This window comes from Anas platyrhynchos, chromosome 10 (genome assembly GCF_047663525.1).
Source record: "Anas platyrhynchos isolate ZD024472 breed Pekin duck chromosome 10, IASCAAS_PekinDuck_T2T, whole genome shotgun sequence".
NCBI lineage: Eukaryota > Metazoa > Chordata > Aves > Anseriformes > Anatidae > Anas > Anas platyrhynchos.
In genome coordinates, this window is record NC_092596.1 from 13777142 (window position 1) to 13792826 (window position 15685).

General features: G+C 47.7%; 1 protein-coding gene across 3 annotated transcripts in view; it reads right to left on the minus strand.

The window, feature by feature from the left end:
• The window catches only part of LOC101802647 (gamma-aminobutyric acid receptor subunit beta-4), a 73311-nt gene that overhangs the window by 52154 nt on the left and 5472 nt on the right, over window positions 1-15685 (minus strand). The window contains exon 1 of one of the 3 annotated variants that reach the window (XM_027465159.3): window positions 5672-5826. The exons of the other annotated variants lie outside the window; for them this stretch is intronic. Coding sequence (XP_027320960.1) covers window positions 5672-5735 — 64 coding nt within the window. The 5' untranslated portion in view covers window positions 5736-5826. Of the gene's footprint in view, window positions 1-5671; window positions 5827-15685 lie in introns of those variants that run through there. 3 annotated transcript variants of the gene reach the window in all.

The window sequence follows — 15685 nt, forward strand, 5'->3', positions numbered from 1 at the left end:
TTTTTATCTGTACCTTACCAATGTATGCAAACTAGACCTTTTCCCCTCTTAAAGAAAATGTGTAGAAGAGTTTTGTAGGCAAGCCCACAAGTGAGGGAGTCTGAGAAATTCTGCCGCTTCCACCGGTGAATAGCACCATCACACATCTCCGCTTCTCATCACCACTGGAAAAGTCACCAACATTTTGTCCTCAAAACAGTTTGACGTCTGAAAAATGTACTCAGGGGAAGTTGGAAGGGAAGCAGACAAAGGAGTTATAATAAAATCAGCCCTTTTTCTGCAAGTGATACTTGTCACATACAAAAACAGCCAAGGTAGAGAACAAGTTGTGCTAATCTGCAATATTTTTCCAGCAACTAGTTATTACTTTCACATTTTATTTTATAATGCTTTAAAGCCCCAGAACCTAGAATCGTGTTGCTACAGAAGCCATCCTTGTAGCACAACCGCAGAGGAAGGGTCATGCTTCCAAGTCTGGGTCTGTCCGCACTACAGCCAAAGGTGATGGCAACCTGGATCAAGACATCTCTTGCAGATCTCAGCTTGGTAGTTCAGCTGCAGGAAGAAGCAAAGACTACAGCACAAAATTCTGTGTAATAGGTCTCCAGACGCTCACTGCTTACTTGTACGACTGGTCTGCATTAAAGTCCACACTGCCCTCTCTTCACTCCCAACCCAGAAAGTTAAACTAGAGTGAGCTTAGGTTTCTCTGCCATCAAATGCCCAACTGCAATACAGACACAGACAAGACTCTAAAATAGCGGGCAGGTAAACAGAACTTACATTATATTATCACCTACTAAGACACTCATTTTTATGAACTACAGCCAATGCTTTGAGGAGCCTGGCTCATGCGTTTCTGACCACGTGAACTTGGCAATGCTGGCACAGCAAAAGCTTACAGTTGTTAAGGGGCAGGCATCAGCCTAAAACCTACTTATTAGCCCAAAATGCAGGAACAAAGGGCTGACAAGGACTTTGGGAGGTCACACAGACCATAACCTTCCCGGGAGCAGACTACAGACTTAAGACCACCAATACCAGAAATTCCCTAGCTCTCCTGGACAATCTCCTCCTGCATTTCACTGCACTCAAAGCTTTGCTTGAATATCTAAACTAAACCTTCTCTGCAGTGCAAGTATAGTTGATTTTTTTCTCATCATTCCCCCAATGATAGTGAGAGAATAAATCAATCATCCTTCTTTGACAACAGCTTTTATGTACAGAGAAACCATGACATCCTTCTCCCTCCCCCACTAATACTGTCTTTCCTAGATTAAATGCACCTGAGTTCTTCAACCTCTCCTCAGAGGTCATGTTTTCTAAAGCTTTAACAATTAGTGCTGTTCTCCTCTGGCCTTTTGCCAATCTGTCTACATCTCTATTTTAAAGCATGGTAGCCAGAAACCAGACACTGAAGCAAAGATGACATGTCACCAGCACAGAAATAAAAAAGCCTCCAATGTATATTTTCCTAAAACCACTTTGGAGAGGCTTCTGGGCATGAATACACCCAAATCCACTACACCCATTCTGAGACCTACTTAATTTGTGCAGGAGATTAGAGATGTCAATGGGACAGCCCCACTCTTGCCATTTGAGTGCAATACATGAAGAAAGAAGGAGTGCAGCACTGTCTTTTGGCTAAGAGTGAAGATCACTCAACACCACTCTATGCATGAGCCCCAGTGTTCCCTGTTTGGAGCCTGCCTATGGCATCACTGATCTCCAAGATCCCTGCAACACCAAAGCTGCCTTAAAGTCTTCTGGTGAATAAACAAAGCCAGTCAGAGAAAAATGAATTTTAACTCACTAAATCTACATATAGAGCATGGCTGTGTCTCACCCTACAAAGGGGCACAATGCCCATGCATGTTCCTCTTCCCCAGCTCTCCAAAAAAACAGAGGACAGCTGTGGCACTAGAGCCCAGAAACAGCAAGTCCTAGACAAGGTTGCCCTGCATTGGCTAGTAAAAATGTTTCTGCAAAAACAGGGCAGAACAGACAGACATGGAGAGGGCAAGGTTTCCTGGTACATATCTGCTATGGGACTGCAGTGTCTTACTTGTATTTTCACTGATTCCCCTCCCCTTCCCCTAGTCACCATCCCCATCTACCCCCCATTAAGATACTCTGAGGCTTGCCAAAGGCATGACCAGCACACAGACTAATTTCACTCCCAGGACTTTTTCCTTCAGTGTTATTCCTGCTTTCCTGCAGGAGGCGGAACTGTTCAGTACCTACTTGCTCTTTCTGCAGAAAAAGGTTGGCCCAAGCCACTGCCCTTGCTTTGTTCACAGCACTGAACCTCAGGGCAGCCTGGCTTTGTTTACAACTTAAAACCACAGCCCACGTCACTGCTACGTGCAGTGAAGAGTTGGTTATACAAGGGCTGACAGACACAGTTAGTTAGGAGGCAAGGTCTGCCAGGTATCAGAGGTGCACGACAGGCCATGTTCAGCTTGCCAGCAGAGGGGCTGCTGCAGGGATGCCGCCATACAACCTCCTAAGAAATCCCACTGCCCTTCCCAAAACATATGCTCTCAGATAGCATTCAGCTCACAGACTAATTATTCCTGGGCCATAGTTTCTTTTAAATCTTCCCAGAAGATAACTCTGAGCCCAGCTTACTGTCTGGGCACTCCTTCACTGTGGAGGAGCCCACACCTATCGCCCAGCACCATGAGAATGAAAATGCTCCTGTTTTTTCACAACAGAACACTGTAAGAGGAGTTTGCAGATTGCTATCTGCATAATTGCTGTGCTCATAGATCTCAAGAAATACCAAGGCTCTGCTACAGCAGTTAATAGGAAAACTTCTAAAAGATGTCATCCCAGCAGGCAACACAAGTCAAATCATGAAGTTTCCAATAATAACTTCCCCATTCTTTTCCTTCTAGCTTAGGTACAGCATTAACCACAAACTCAGTAAGCATTAGCACTGCTGGATGAGCAAGAAGAGTTGACCACATATCATGAGAGCACAAATGTTTTGGGAGCAGCTTTCATCCAGCATCTCTGATTTGTGGTGACATCTGGAAGTGCCAAGTTCAGCAGGGTCTCTTAAGCACCTACGTAAACTTTTTCAACATAATCTAGGTTTAAATATCCATTAAACATCCTCCAAACCTTTTTCTTCCTCTATTTCATTCTTACTTCTATGACTCACTGCTGACCTCTTCCCCCACCCGCAGCCGATAGCTGTGCAGTAAGCTTGCCAGCCTCAGCACAACAGCCAGAGTTGTCGCACACATCCATCAGAGATCTCCCACTACCCCTACCAGGTCACTCCACAACATCTGCTGAATTTACAAGAGCAAAAGGGGGCTTTAGCCACTGCAGTACATTACCAGAGATGGTCTCATGGCAAATCAACAACTACTACACTGCCTTCAGGGCTGTGGGGGAACACTGGGGCTGAATGAGCTCTTGCTACTAAGGAATCTGCTTACTTCGTATGAAGAAAGTGTGTTTCTGAGTTAATAGACAGGGCTCTGATCTCCAGAATATATAGGTCTGGCCACGCCTGCTGCTTCCCCACTGTTAAGCAGGGGCAAAGGGATATCCACCACCACCGATTCAGATGGTCTCCAGGTGGATCTGACAGAAAACAGTTTCTTCTTCCTGACAGGTTTGCTGCCTTTTGCCATGCTTTCTTAGGGACATAGCTTGGCACCTTTTAAGCCACTGAGCCTCTAACACTAAACAAGATTGTGCCTAACCTTGCCAGGCTCGCCATCCATCCGCATCAGGCCAGACACAGGGTAACCCTGGATGAGGAGGCTAATGAGGATTTCCAGCCTGCACCAGTCTGCTCTCCGGGCAGCCTGGTTTTTCACTCACCCAGTCAGATGGCTGAACTTGCACTACTCATTGAACAAGAGGGAATACTAGCGACTTCCCAAGACAAATGGGAAGGTAGAACAAGCTCTCGCCAAGACAGTGACATCAAGGATGGCACGCAAGTTTGATGGAACAGCTAAGGGATAATCAAGCGATATATTTTTCTGAGTCATACTATCTCCTGGCCCTGGCAACTCACAAGCCAGGAGGGCTGGACTAGAATATTTCTTGAGCAGATCTTTGGAATATCCAAACACTGAGGAAGTTGGGGACTTCAGTAAGAAACAGGCTTATCTCGAAGCAAGCAATCAAGCTGACTCTCCAGCAGAGCCAAGAGATGCAGCACGTGCAGAGCAGGCAGAACTGACCACTCAAGTACTACCCCATGATGCCCTCTGCAAACATAGGGCTAATGCTGATAAATAATAGCCACAGTTTCACTACGTTGTCTGTCCCTGTAGATGTGAATACAGAAGATTTTCTCAAGCAAGCTGTACCTGCTTGGGAACCAGTGCTGAGGGATCCTTCTGGAGGAACAATGCTCTCCCAATGCAGATGTAATGCTCGTTCTGCAACTGTTCCAGGGAAAGCAGAGAGCTAAGGAGCACAATCTGCAAGGCACAGTGGATTACCTAATCTATCTCATAGGTATTTTTAATGGATTAGTAGGTATTAGAGTGGGATATTGCAAATATCCCATGAAAATTTGGAAGTGAGAGACAACAATCAACTGGCTGCAAGAACAGTGTAAAGGTTGTCCCAGAGGTATTGAAGGATTACAGAGGAAGCTAAATCAAGGTTGATTTTTAAAAGATTGCTGGTAGACAGCTACCCAGGCTGAATAAAAACAAGATCTTAATGTACAGGCTTAAAAATGGAACAAGAAAGTAGACACCAACCCTTACAACATTTGTACTATTGGCGAGCTCAGTTCAGCAAAGCACTTGTACATGCACAGGACTTTCAGTATGAAGAAAAAATCCTGAGTTCCCAGAGTTCTCGGTAGAACAGACTGTAGGTCAGTATTCAGGAGACAGACTTTTAAAGCAATTTCACCCTCAGTGATGAGACAGCCTTCCAAAGCCTTCTGTAGGCTTATCTTTTGCCTGGCTGATATATATTTGTCAAGGTTACAGCAAATTGAGGGGAAAAGAAACTGGATATTTGTTCTCATTTACAGACATACCCAGCTGTATCACCTTACCTAGTCTGGTAGTTATCAACCTGGCATCACCAGTGGGTCCTGAGCAATCAACTTTTAAAGAACAACCTCACCAAAGCCACCAATTTCCAAGTACAGTCCATCTCTTGATGTAGGCAATGCCCAGGCCAGACCACAGCAAGTTTACTTTGCAGGGCTGCCACCACCATTGGTTTCTTTGTTAGAGCAGGGCTGTTGCAGAAGGTAGATCCACATCCAGCCATCAGGAGGTGAGGACAACACCCTGGTGCACCGTGTTGCTAGAGCAATGATCAGTCACCCACTCTTCCCTTCTGGGGACATTCCTCCATATGTCCTCCAGGGCACACACACAGACCAGATCTCTGGTTTTGCAGTCTACAGAGCAAGTTTTTTTTTTTTTTTTCTTTTATACCCTTTCCTGCAGAGCTGGGCCTGGGAAAAACAGAGGCACCAAGTGCCCCAGATTCCTTCAGCTCTCAATCCCCATCAAAACCGGTAGCAGGAGCGCAACAGGGAGCAAGCACACGTTGTAGACCAACAGCAGATCAACCCAGGTCAGGCATTTTTCCTTCATCAGCAACATGAACCATCAGACCCACACTGACCTCCACAGTTCTCCACCCAAGAAGGCTTGCTCCCTCCTACCTTCACCAGGATCCTGGCAAGCCTCTTCCCCTGCAAGTCCTGCCAGCACAGCAGCAGGGCACATCTCTGCCCACCCAGGGAAGCTATGAAGAACTCAGGAGGAACCCATCCCTTCTGCTTTTACTTAGGCCCTCAGTGCTCAGGTTTTCTGCATCTCCTCATCACCTTTTGTGTTCCCAGAGCCACCTGACCCCAGCTCGGGCAGGCTGGGAAGCCTTTTACACCCTGCTGCTGCCATTTCCTTGTCTTTGTAGGACATGCGGACAGGGGCACAAATTTAGAAAGAATTGCAGAGACATTAGATATTTTGAACTCCACAAGACAGAGCTAGGCATTTATCCACTAGGTCCAAGCCCAGTGCTGGGACATCTGCAGCTGCCCAGCAGGTGGGAATTCAAAAATAAGTAAAATAAAACAAAAATAAATAAATAAATAAATATTTGGGAAAACCACAGAAGCAGCCACTGCTACCCTCCTGCCCGCAGCCAAACAGCCCCCAGGCCCAGAGGTGGTACTGTATATGTGGGGCATCCCACCCCACCTCGGCCTATTGGGTGAGGCTTCCAGGTGGCACAAAGGTGAGGCCATTTAGTCCTTTTTCCCCCATACCAGCTGACAACTGGTGAAACTTATCCCACATTGCCCACCAGTCTGCTTCCCATCTCATCAGAGGGCTCAGAGCACAGAGGTGTCCTGCCTCACCTCTTCAGCACTGGGCTTTTCTGGCGTGTTACTTGTAAATGTCTGCTTTGTGGAGGAGGCTCTCTTTTGTGATACCCTGGAAATACCTCCCAAACAACTGCAGACCAAGGCTGTACTTGAGTATGTGACCTCTCTGGGAAAACACTTTTTCATACATTACCAAATCCCGAGCCATCTAATCCCCTTAGCTGAAAATGAGCCGAACCAAATTAATTTAAATGGGTTAACACAAGCTTCTCTGTTCATATCCAATCTATTACTCTGTCTTGGAAGTATTTGTAACAACAACAACAACAATATATCTAGACTTATCATTTTTATCAAAGTGACAACTATAAGGTGTTTTCCTTTTTACCCTGTTTTCAATTTTTAGTGAGTTAGTCACATGTCCTCATCACTGCTTGTGGACATGTCTTTAAATGATGCCACTATCTCTAATTCCTGGGTTGAATCCAGTTGAAGGAAACACAATGACCAGGTCAGGACACATCAAACTTGTGACAATAGTGAAATCAGGGCTGGGACATCCCAGGGGAACAGCGGACAGCCCTGCTGTGGCCACCCTGCCATCCCTCCCACAAGGTGATTTCCTGCTGTTGCTGGGCACAGTCCTTCATCCTCCAACACAGCTCAGAGTTGATGGCTGGGGTCCCCATGGGAGAAACGGTCATTCCTTTATCATTACCTCTGTCAAGTCCTTAGTGTCAAGTCCTATAGCTTTTCTCAGTGTCCACCTTGTCCTTCCCAATAGGCACTGCTATTAGGGCTTTTGCTAATGCTGCTTTTGGATGCCTCCCCCCACAACCTCTCTGTATCACACACCTGCTCCTTCCCGTACCCCTACCTTCCCAAGCATGTGGCTCAGCTCAAAAGCAGAGCTCTGGGGTCCTGTAGTGCCCAAGGCTTGTGACAGTCAGGACAATTTACAGTGCAAGTATTGCCAGTGAAAAAAGCAGTGAGTCAGGTCTGAAAATATCATGACATTCACATTAAAATCATGAGCCTGAGTTAGAAATCATGAGAAGCAAAGCACACACACAAACAAGCCTCCCCCTTTCCAAATGTTATATATGGGATTATACTTTTTCATCTCCCAGTTTCTTAATTTCTTGGATGTGTTTTGTTCAGGTTCTGCTTTTTTTTTTTTTTTTTTTTTCTTTCCCAGTTACAAGACAGAAAAAATCTCACTAAATTCAGTGATAACTGAAAATTGCAAGACCATTGTAGGAAGAAGAATTCAGATTTGTACATTGGTCACTTCTGAAAGACTGACCCTCACGCTGGTGTTTGCATCAGGTAGTGATCAGTTTGCAAAAACGCCCTGGAGATTCAGCAGGACGAGTTCCCAGGCCACCTTTTACCCCAGCACCTCTTGTTAAGAGATACGACTAACTGCAATTTGTTCACCAAAATAATTGCTTTCACTCAGGATGCATGGATGAGCGAATCTTGCAGAGCTTTTACATATATATTCATCTCCAGCAATTCATCAACATAATAATCATGCATTATTAACTTGAGTACTCATCAATTTTTTTTCTCTAGCTTCAAATACTAGCAAGGAGCTAGTGTGCAGTAGAGAAGAAAAACATGTAGGGGAACTTGTGATGAATGTTCTATTTTTGCTATGAAAGGAGAATAAGAAGAGAAAATCAGATCATAGTCTACCCTCTCCCTTTCTTCCAAAAATTTCTTGCCAAGCTGAGACCCTTCCCTAGAGGCCAGCAAACTGGGCTCTCCTGCAGACCTGCTACACAGCCTTTCTGCCTAGCAGAGCTTCCTCTCCCCATTTGGAGGAGGTTTCCTTCCTCACCTAACACTGTTCTAGCTGTGAGATCCCACACGTAAATTACCTGGGTGGCCTCTGGTCATGGAGTGAAGCCTCTAATCTTACACTCAGAGCTTTGGAAACCATAATCAAGAGTCTCCTGTGTGCGTTCCTTGCTGAACTGCTCAGAGCCACAGTGCCTCCTCTGAAACTGGCCTTTCCCAAAACACAACTTTCCCCAATCTGAAGACGTCTTCTACTGTGGTCTCACTGAGGCAAAGCTGCCTAAAGAAAGCCCTGCAGCAAGAAATGGGCACTTGTACCCATTCCCTCCGGGGATTTCACAGGCCACTACAGTCAAAGGGAAGGTCATGGTTTGGTGACCAAGCAGTGGACCAGAGCACTGACAGCCCTCAGGTGTGTTCTTGTGAATAAATAGCAATAGCAGGAAGCAGAACCTCCCAATTCTATTCCTTGCTCTGCCCCAGGTTTTTCTGTATCATTCCCAACAGGCTGCAAGCTCCTGGTGTCCACTCGATGTAAAATGGAGCTAGCAGAAGCCCATCAGCCCACCGGTTGTGTGGAAGATTTGTTAGTCAATATTTGTACAGCACAGAGGCCTCACCGCTGTCACACAGAGCCCATAATACTACCTGAGAACAAATTATATTCATGCATAATCAAAATCACATCCAGCTCAGCCCCGGTTCGAGAATCCTTTTTGGCTGGTGATGATGTCCAGAGCAGAGAGAGCACAGCTTGATTTCCAGAGCCCAGGCTGAGCTGGCAGAGCTGGCAGGTAGAAATATCTTGTTTTGACTGGTAAACTGAGCAAATTTGACATGGAAACCACTGAGGGAGAATAAATATGGAACAACAAGATGTAATTTTTACAGAGGCTCTTTTCCAACCATAACTGTACTCCGAGCCATCCCAGACTTGAACTAAGAGGTCCTGAGGTCTGGGGAGGGAAATTCAAGCCCTGGTAGGTTTGGCTGAGGCTCACCCCTGTCACAAGCACAGACGTCTGTAAGTGCACAATTACTTAACAGCACTATTCCTGCAGGAGTACAAAGAGCGGAAGAAACAGAAAGGAACAGAAAGGGGAGGGAGGGAAGATCAGAGAAGAAAAAGAGTTTTTAGCTCTGACACAGAACCAAGAATAAATGCCCAAATCAGAAGAATAGCCTATAGGAATTGCATGATCAGTGTTCTCCAAACCAGCCTGAAATTCATACCCTGCTCAAAGCAAACAGCAGTGCTCCTACAGCCTGGGAGGAAGGGCTGGCTGAGCAGAGCTTTGTTGCTTTCCATTTAATGGGAACAGGATCAATCACTGGATCAACAGAATACCTGTTTATCTGACAGATCTATTCATGCTATAGGGCTGCACCAACCAGCATTTCTCCCTCTCTCACGTATATGATGTGAATCCCTTTAATGGGCTTTATGCCATCATTAAGCACTTCATTTGTCTTGCCCGTGTTTCTAGTGATGTTTTAACAAGTGCATGATATTTCACATGAAATATCAAGATATAAATAGACACTTAACAAACCCCACCAAGGGCTATCTGCAAGAATGAATCTTAGAGTCTTCCACACCAAATGCTGTCACTATGGCTGAAGAACCGTATTACATCAGTTCAGCCTGACACTTTAATAGCCTCCTGCCTTTTTTTTTTCTTTGAACCAGACATAGGTGAGAAAACTGACATGCACACGTAGTCTGTGTTTCATGTAAGAGTAAAGCTACAGCTTATCCCTGGTCTTTTACATTTCATGCTCTATGGGTTAAAAATATTTTTCTGCCTAGCTGGGGTATTGGGAGTCTTAGGAAATGAACAATGCAGATATGTAAAGCTGCTCTGATGAACAGCTCTAGGGCTGTGGGAATATATTTTGAGTAATCAAAAAGACTTGTACTAATGGGTTTTGCACTCTTTTCACATTTTGCTTGCAGTGACAGTCCCTAGAAGGCAAGTTTACTGGCAGAATAGACTCAGAAATGGTTGAATGTTATGTAGATATTAATCAAGGAGAAAGATGTGCCCAGGTGAGAAGGCAAGCATCCTCCAGTCTGGCTATAAACAACAGCCTGCTTTTGATCAGTTAATTAATTAAGAATTATTGGATTTTTTCTGCTAATCAATAACTTGAATACATTTTATTTTGGTAATAAAAAAATCTGAGACTAAGCAAAGAGGCAAAAATCACGGAATAAATGCTTTGCAAAAACAATGTTGACATCTTTCTTTTAGGGAGAAAGATCTCAGAGCCCTCCACCAGCCACAGTGCACTGCCAAAGATGTGCTCCAGCGGCACTGGAAGTGGCTGTGTCAGGGATAGGAAAGTAGGGAAAGGAAGAAAAGGAGGGAGGAAGGCAACTGAATGCAATAATCCTATGTCGGATTTGTCACAGACAAGAGAATCACCAGCTCCTGTTGCTGTGAAAATATAGTGGCTCTATGGATGACAGCAGGGCTCCATGTCCTTCACTGGTTACCAAACCCAGCAAACAACACTTGGTGCTATCGAGCACTGATCTAGGGCAGGCATCCAGATTGCTCAGACACCCAAATCCAATTTTACTCTGTGCTGAGAGCTGGGGGAACCCACCTTCACTGCTCTCTTTGTCATACCACCCAGAGCTTCCTATCTCCAAAGGAAGAAAATAAGGATCTCGTGGGGCCACAGAAGGACACATAAATATGCTCAACGCACAAAAAAAAGGAGTCGCAAGCTCTGTTACACTGGAGGAAGGGACTGCTGTAATATATTAAATATTACTGCACCCCCCAAAAAAAACAAAGGGGATAAAATTTAGGTAGAATGATGCCCGCTGCTGCATGGATCTTACGGAGGCAGTTTTTAATTAAACAATCCACAGGATCCTTGTTCATTCCTCTTCCTTGTTCAATAGAGGATGGATTTACTCCGAGGATGACGCAGGATTATGTACCAAAGGACAGCGTTGTCAGTGGGGTCCCTGCCTGATTTGCTGAAGAACCTGATAGCTGTGCAGCGAGTGAGGGGGAGGCCTCCAGGAAAGGCCAGGAGCTGTTTGTGTAGCTGGGTCCTGTTCTCCAAGACTGGATTTGTCCCAGTGGGGAAGTGTAAACACATTCACGCCTGCTCAGTCCTAGGCTTTGCACCAGACTTGCAGATCACTCCAGTTTTTTGTTGTCTCAACCTGTCCTAATCATCTTCTGTGACCACCTCAGCTAGTCCCCACAGTCATGCTCCCAGCCTGGGCTGGTTTTAAATGAGGGGAACATGAAGGAGAAGCTCTATGTATAAAAGGTATCTCTTGGGTCCTCTGGAGAGGCGTGCAGGAGGAAGATGTTGCTGGATCTCACCTCCGGATGCACCCTCACAAGGGGACCAAACACAGAGACAGGGAGCAACCTCAGTTCTGGCTTTTCTGAAGTCCTGAGACTTTACAGCCTCAAAGCCCTTATCACAGTATGTATTTCCTATAAAAAGAGCAAAGTGAAAAAAATAGAAATCCCATCATGTGGCAATGTGTTAACATCCACATATGTCCCAAGAAGGACTGGATCCTTTCATTTCCTGCCACTTCAGCTAATGAAGTAAGACACAACAGCAGGAGGTTGTCATCTTCCTTCTGGATTAGCCCTAGAGAGGATGTGACCCATGGTCTGGAGCCAGAAGTCATGTAAATGGGGGAGGCAGTGGGGGCTGCACAGCTGCAGCCAGTTTCACTGACCAAGAGCACCCTTTGCTTAGCACCTTTCCCTAGGAAGGAGAGTGGGGCTACTGGTGGCCCTGCTGGCATAGCCACCTTTGCTTTGGCCCTGGGTGGCACAGGGGTTTGCTGACTTCTCCAGACAGCTCTGGCTTCTCCTTCCTTAATTTATTCCCTTTTCCCTTCTGATTTATATATTTACCCCTCTGCTTTCGGACCCAGAGCTGGGTACAGGGAAGGAAGGGGATATTTCCTGTCTAGCCAGGCTTTTGTGATGGGGTGGAGGTGGTGGGGCTGAGATGCTGGTGCCAGCTGGGTTGGTGGTGGTGCTGGGCACTTGGCTGAGCATGCACCAGGGCCAGCCCTGCTGCCAGCTTCACCCCCCAACATTTTGAAGGAGGAAAAAAACCCAGCACGTATGTGCCTTGGCTTCTTCTCAGAAATGTCTGAATCATTTTGCCTAAATTTTCCCCCTTCCCCTCGGAAAAGTCAAAGCAAGCTAGCTACATGGAAAAAAAAAAAAAAAAAAAGCAAAAACCAAAACAAAACAAAAAACCCACAAGCTCAGTGGCCAAGCTGTATACGCAGTGGAAAACAGGGACCTTTTCAGGGAGCCTTAGCGATATGCAACACTGCCAGCCTTGACTACGTAAGGCTGTACCTTCCCTTCCAGTACAGCACAAGTAAGACCAGTTGTTTCCCAGGCATGCAGGGCTGGTGGGCCAGGGCTTGGGCCCCCGCCGCCTCCTGCCGCAGTCGTGCCAGCCAACACAGCCGCTCTGCTGCCAGCCCCGCTGGTTCCCCAGCCCTGAACCACCGACGGAGCTTCACTGCAACACTTTATGCATCAGCAATCATTTATTTTTACAATTCTGGGCTTCAAGGGATAGTGTTACGCAGACAGTGGCTAAGGATTTCACTGCCAAGTCTGCTGAACTTGGGGCTGGGACCACGAGAGGGTGCAGGAGTGATGGAGCAGAGAGGGGCGAGAGCAGGAGGAGCAGAGCAGGGAGGGCAAGGTATTGCAGCTGAGGACGGGTTCGTGTCTCAGAGGAGAGTGGTGATACTGGGCCAGAGTGAAGAAAGCTGGAAAGCCAGGTCCCTGCTGCAGAGCAGACGAGGAGCAGAGCACAGGTTCATTTTGATCCCAGACCCCCTACCAAGCTCTAATTCTCCTTAGGGAGGTTTGAATAAAAATGAGCAGGGAGGCTGCTGGACCCACAGGCGTGGAAACACAGGAATTACAGCGTAATCCTGAAGGTTTCCCCATCATGCCCTTTTCACCACACATTTTCAGGCACTGTGCACGTCACCCAGGAGAAACACTAGGAACCCTATAACTTCTAGGTGGGCTGGGGGCAAGGAGCAGAGAATATTCTCCCCTTACTTTTTTGGCTAAGATCAGTAAATGATGCTGGGAAGCCATGCAGGGTCCCCTATCCATCAGCTCCTGGGAAAGACGGAGAGACAAGATCTGCTTGAAACTCTTGCAAAGTTTTGGGCTGGAGATGTTGCACCAACAGAGAGCAGCTGAGTCACTGAGCTCAAGCGGGATCCTCCTGCCAGTCCTTCATTGCCTTCTCTACCCTGGGGCAAGACAGTCTTCATTTACTTTCTCCTTTTTTTTTACTCTTTTTTTTTTTTTTCTTGTTTCTTTTCTTTTCCTTTTTTTTCCCCTCCTATGGAACTAATGCTTCTGGAAGTGAGTACTTAAGAGCATTTACAGGAAACAGGGTGCTGAAAGCTCCCCCTCTCCCCTACCCGTAGCTCTGCAATGCTTCCCAGACCTGATCTGCAGCATCCTCTGCTCTTCCAGTCCTAAATCACGAGCATCCTGCTTGCGGCACCGTGGCCTGGCTTGCAACCTACCCATTGCAAGGCGGCAATGCCCCCTGTGCTGCCCATCCCTTGGGCCAGCTGGATCCCACCCACCTGCCCTTTGGTGTCCCAGTGAGGCAGGCTCCCCGGCTCCCCAGCTCATCCTGCTAAAAAAACTCGTTCCCCACCACTGCCACATTCTTGCAGTACCAGGGCAAAGATCTCCAGCAGATGGTTGGCTGGGTCTTCCTCCTACCCTGCAGATCCCTCCTGTGAACTGGGCATCCCAGTGCCCCACCACAGTCCTGGCCAAGCTCCTTGGACCCGTGGTGCAGTGACACCCTGCCCTTTGTCCCTGCCCAGCCCCTGAAAACTGGGAGCTGTGGTCACTATATATCCCACCCTGCCGGTGTCCTACATCTCCCTGGCCTGGTGTGCTCCTCTGGGGTCTGGGGGACAGTGACTGGGAGGTAAGAGGGGAATGTCCAGGGCTCCATGGGCTAGAAGGATTTATCACCTGTGTCCCAAAGACTCGAGTACCTGCTGGTCCCACAGCATCCACTTCAACAGCACCCTCTTCACTCCACTTCTCCTGGCTTGGGACTCCCTTGGGCTGCCTCTGCTGATCCAGGGACACTTTCTGGAGGAGGTGTTCCCAGATTTTTGCGTCATCCCTACCTGGCTCCAACTTTCCCCTTTTCTCCCATGTTTCCCCCTGTTCAGCTCAGCTCCCAGGCCCCTGATAGCCGACCTGCTCCGTGCCCTGATGGGTTTCCAGGGGGTGGGGGAATGGGGAGGCGAGTGAGTGGCTGACGCTTCTCAGCCACTCAGCTCGGCCCAGAGCTAACGAGGCATCTCAAAATTAAAAAGTGAACTGCAATCCCCAGCAGGCCTGTCCTCCTTTTGGCATTAGTCGGAGTTCTCTTTCTCTCTCTCAAAAAAAAAATAAAAAAAAAATAAAAGAGGACTGGGGAACTGTGAGTTGCCTTTGGAGCTGTTGAAGCACCGCATCCCAGGGGTTAGTGGGGGTGTTGGGATGAGGAGGGCCCGTGGATGGAGACAGCAGGACAAGAAGGTGCTGTTGGGAATCCTTTCTTCCGCAGGGAGAGGAGGGGAGCAGCATTCTCTGCTTTGAGGCCAGTGGGCTGATTTCTGCACCCATCTGAGCCTGGCACTGCAGGTGGACTGGGGTCAGATCATGGTTGTGGAGAAGGCAAAGAACCCAGGGTGGGAGAGTGAAAGAGGGGAGCGTGTTCCTCAGTGCCAGCAGGGGAGAGGAGCCGCTTTGCTCCAGCCTGCCCGCTCCTGCAGGCAGCTGCCTGTTCAGCCAGAGACCTCAGTCACTGGGGGCCAGCCCCGAGACAGCCCCTGGTGTGATCCCTCTGGATTTATCCTGGCAATGGATTTGGCCCCAAATCTCAGGGAACTGGTGAGCTCTGGGGACAGCGATGGTGCGAGGAGACCTCTACACCTTTTCCAGGAGTGTGCAACACAAACGACCTGCAGCGTTCAGACCCACCTCTCAGCCCATCCTTCCCTTGTTTATGAATGTTGCAGGGGCAATTTTTATACACAGAAGCTCGTCCTCAAGGGCAGAGGGCCAGACACGCTGAGAGCTAGGGTGTCCCTGCACACTGAGCACCAGCGGCACGACTGCGGGTGCTGCCAGCCAGGACTTTGCGCTCCTGAGCTGAGGGAAGGCCAAGAGAGGGTGAAAGGCGATGGTGAGATGCATACAGGGAAAGAGAGCTACTGCTGTCTTTCCCTTTCTCTGCTCGTCTGAGGAGAATGCAGTTTGTACTTTGGGTATTCACGGTAAAATCATATAAACTGAGATGGTTTCCCCAAACCAACCATCTTACAGCCAGAAATGCGATGCATGCCCAGCCCATGCATTGCACAGACCCAGCAGCATGGCCAGCACCTGAGCTGATGGCTGGGGCGCTGTGTCCCGGGGTGAGCTGGCTGTCCTGGGGGCATGGGCAGGGTGTGCAGGCTGTGCCGGGACCCCCAGGGCT